The sequence below is a fragment of the Primulina huaijiensis genome, chromosome 6 (assembly GCF_012295235.1).
Source record: "Primulina huaijiensis isolate GDHJ02 chromosome 6, ASM1229523v2, whole genome shotgun sequence".
Classification (NCBI taxonomy): domain Eukaryota; kingdom Viridiplantae; phylum Streptophyta; class Magnoliopsida; order Lamiales; family Gesneriaceae; genus Primulina; species Primulina huaijiensis.
The window spans coordinates 1,685,773-1,689,942 of NC_133311.1; the positions used below are offsets into that span (position 1 = coordinate 1,685,773).

Sequence of the window (4,170 nt, forward strand, 5' to 3'; positions counted from 1 at the left end):
TTTGTTTTCATAATCATTGGTCTAGCAATCATTTGCAGACGTTTAATCAATGATTCAGCCAATCCATTCTGTGTATGTACATGAGCAACATGATGCTCAACAGTGATTTTCATAGACATACAATAATAATTGAAAGTCTGAGAAGTAAATTCACTAGCATTATCAAGTTNCAATACCATAAAGTATCTGAATGGTCCACATGGTGGATGAATTGGTCCACAAATATCACCCTGAATACGTTCAAGAAACATTGGTGATTCAGTTTGGATTTTGGCTGGTGATGGTCTTATAATAAGTTTTCCAAGAGAACATGATTTACATTGAAACTTATTATTCTGAAAGATCTTTTGGTCTTTCAGCGGATTACCATGTGTATTTTCTATAATTCTTCGCATCATTTTTGAACCAGGATGTCCTAATCGATCATGCAAATTGGTTAATATTGAAGAATTATCAACTACCATGTTTGATTCAATAGGACTCATATGTGTATAATGCAATCCAGTAGGGAGCATTGTTAGTTTTTCAATCACATATTTCTTTCATGATTTATATGTGGTAAGACACATATATTTCTCATTCCCTTCATTTATTGTTTGAGTATCATACCCATGAGAATATATATCATTAAAACTCAACAAATTTCTTTTCGATTGTGGTGAATACCAAGCATCATTGATAAAAAATTTTGTACCATTAGTTAACAAAAATTGTGCTTAACCACAACCTTTAATCAAGTCTACAGGACCTGATATTGTATTCACCATTGTTTTTGTTGGTTTTAGTTCCAAGAAATATCTTTTATCTAAGAGGATAGTGTGTGTTGTAAAACTATCAGGTATGCAAACTTCAGCTTTGTTCATAGCATTTTCCATAATTGAACTTCAAAAAAAATATGCAATGAAATAAAATTACTGACAATACATTTATAAAAATAAAATACAATACAATACATATGTAAAAATATAACACACGATAAAACATTATCATACGAGTACATGGAAAAATGAAATATTTTACATATCTATTCCACCAGCAAATTGATCATTGTCCGAGAAATCAATCAGAAAATCTCCAGCATCAAAATGAGTTGAATCACTCAAAGGTTCACTGTGTTCAGTGAAGTTGGTCTCCTTTTCTTTCCCCTTTATTGATTCTTTATAAAGTTTACAAAGGTGCTCAGGGGCTCGACAAATACGGGACCAATGTCCTGGAGTACCACATCTAAAACAAGAACTTTCAAATCTTTTTGAGTGATTTTCATTAACACTCATATTCTCATGATGTCTTTTCAGTGGATGGTTTGGTACGCTCTTTTGAGATGAGTTATAGGAATAGCTATCTCGATTATTTTCAAAACCACGTCCGCGTCCACGACCACGTCCACGTCCACTTCCACGTCCACGTCCACGACCTCGATTTCGTCCTCGACCAAAATCTTGTATATAACTTTGATTTTGATTTCCATATTTAAATTCATTTTTGCTTACGATATTTACTTCAGGAAATACCGTTGAACCAGTGGGTCGTGCCTGATGATTTCTCATTAACAGCTCGTTTTTCTTTTCCGTCACAAGAAGACTGGCGATAAGTTCAGAATATCTCGTAAATCCACACACTCTATATTGTTGTTGTAGAGTTATATTCTATGCGTGAAAAGTGAAAAATGTTTTTTTCAAGAATTTTCAATTCAGTAATCTCGTGCCCACAAAATTTCAATTGCGAGATTATTCTATACATCGTCGAGTTGTAATCATTGACTTTTTTAAAATCTTGGAATCTCAACGTATTACATTCATCCCGGGCGGTCGGATGTATAACTTCTCTTATATGTTCGAATCTTTCTTTTAATCTCTTCCACAAAGTCATGTGATCTTTTTAAATTAGATATTCACATTTTAATCTCTCGTCGAGATGTCGACGCAAAAATATAATGGCTTTTGCCTTTTCTTGTGATGTGGACATGCAATTTTCTTTTATGGTCTCATTTAGACCCAATGACTTAAGATGCATTTCTACATCAAGAGTGCATGACATATAATTTTTCCCCGTAATATCAAGCGCAATGAATTCGAGCTTTGCCAAGTTTGACATGGTGGTACTAAAAAAATTATGATGCATTTTTATTAGTTAATGAATATTGTAATACAAAGTAATGGATAAACAACAAATACAAGCATTCGTAAAATTAAAGAAAACACACGAGGAGGATATTCTCCGATAAAATATAAGATTCGTGAGTATTATAACCAAAATAATTAAAAATAACCTTGAGAAATCCATCTTCTTTTTTCTTCGAAAATTTGATGAAGAATAATTTTTAGAGAAGAAGAGAAAGTTGGAGTGATTGAATGTGTTTGTGAGATCATACTTATAGGGCAAAGACTAGCCGTTTTGTTACCATTTATGACCGTTGGTGTACAAAAAAATAAATGTATGTATTTGAATAATTCTATGGTAATAATATGATGTATATAATATTAGTCATGTTTATATAATTATGTATATCATATCACATTATTATAATGAGGTGTCATAAGGTATTTTGTTTAAAAATCTTATAGGCTTTTATACTTGTCGTATCTTTTATCGAGAGTGTGGGATGTCATCTTAACATTTTCCCAGGATTTATAACAAGTTTTTTAAAAAATTTATTTTTATTATTTCTGATCTTTATTATATAATAATATTATATTATATATTAAATATATACAGTAAAATAAAAATTATTAATTTTGTTATTTTTTTCTCCTGTTGTAGAACTTGAAAAAACATGGAGGACTTTTAGAACTTCGTGCTGATAACGTGTTATGAAAAAGTAAAAATTTATGATAAAAAGTAAAAATCTCAAACTCTCAAAATTTACCAAACTACACACTTTATAAAATTTTTTATCTACTCAATTGTGATTTTCTTCACAAATGATAGAACTATTTATAGAAAATATTTGGAAATAATCCAAAAATAATTACATCATTACATTCATCATCACACACTTATTTTAAATATTTAAAACTCTTATTTTCAAGATTCAACTTTCTTATTTTCAACATTCAAATATTAAACTCATATTTTTCAACATTGCTATTATTTTTCAACAAACATGTTGTATCTTTACTTTTTCTTCCCTCAAAACAAAGACCTCAAGGCACTCCATAGCAAATACAGCACACACATGTCTCTCACTTAAGTCTTTTGAAACCGAGCCCGTAAACTATCGGTCAATTTCTCCCGATCAGGCAGATGTTCCTTAACAAAGCTCGAGTTGACGTACTCGTCAATCCATGCACACAAATTCGGAAACTTCTCTTTGGTTATGATATCGATTCCCACCAATTCCTGAATAATCACAGACCAATAGGCGATGACATTGCCGACAACATCGACAAATCCAATGCCATCTCCCCCGAAGAATTTCTTGCCTTTTAGTTCATTGTCAAGAACTTTAAGCGATTCCTCTGCTTCTTCCTTGGCTTTCACTTGCTCCTCCCCTGAAGCCAAACAAGCCGTGCTAAATGCTGGCAAGCACTGGGAAAAGAAAAAGAAATTAACCAGTCATAATGAATCCTTAGAAACTTTGAATAAACGATCAGAACTAATGAAACTTGCAGAAGAAAATCAGTACCTTCTCATCCACGAATCTAGCCCAGAAACGTGCCACGGCTCTGTCGTAAGGACTTTTCGGCAAGATGGGCTGGCCATTATCCCAAGTTTCATCGATGTATTCAAGGATCACCAATGACTCGGCGATTGGCTTGCCATTATGTAGCAGAACAGGAATCTTTTTGTGGACTGGATTAGATTGAAGAAGTAGAGGGGACTTGTTGGTTAGATCTTCTTCTATGAATTCATATTCTACTCCTTTCAGTTTCAGCGCCCATTCCACTCTCCTGCTATATCGGCTGCGCCAAGAACCAAGGAGCTTCACTTCTGCCATCACGAATATTGCAGATGTGTACTACTTTGCTCTGGTTGGGAGCCCATTCTTATAGGGAAATTTGACTTGTCAAGTCAAATAAAAAATTAGATTTTCAACATACAGATGTATAATGAAAGTTACCTGTCACCAAATTATTTTAAAATATATTTTTAAAAGAGTTTTTCAAATAAAATATAGAGATAATTTTATCATTTAAAATATATTTTGTAACCAATTTATAATTTTTAGCG

The 4,170-nt window shown here is 32.5% G+C and overlaps 1 protein-coding gene across 1 annotated transcript; it reads right to left on the reverse strand.

Moving 5' to 3' along the window:
• Positions 1 to 2,996: 2,996 nt before the first annotated feature.
• On the reverse strand, positions 2,997 to 3,970 carry LOC140979024 (probable glutathione S-transferase). The gene is made up of 2 exons (XM_073444380.1): positions 3,626 to 3,970; positions 2,997 to 3,528 (listed from the first exon to the last, which is right to left on the reverse strand). Exons 1-2 carry the CDS (start codon positions 3,935 to 3,937, stop codon positions 3,187 to 3,189), a joined length of 654 nt encoding a protein of 217 aa, XP_073300481.1. The 5' UTR covers positions 3,938 to 3,970; the 3' UTR covers positions 2,997 to 3,186.
• Positions 3,971 to 4,170: the final 200 nt, after the last annotated feature.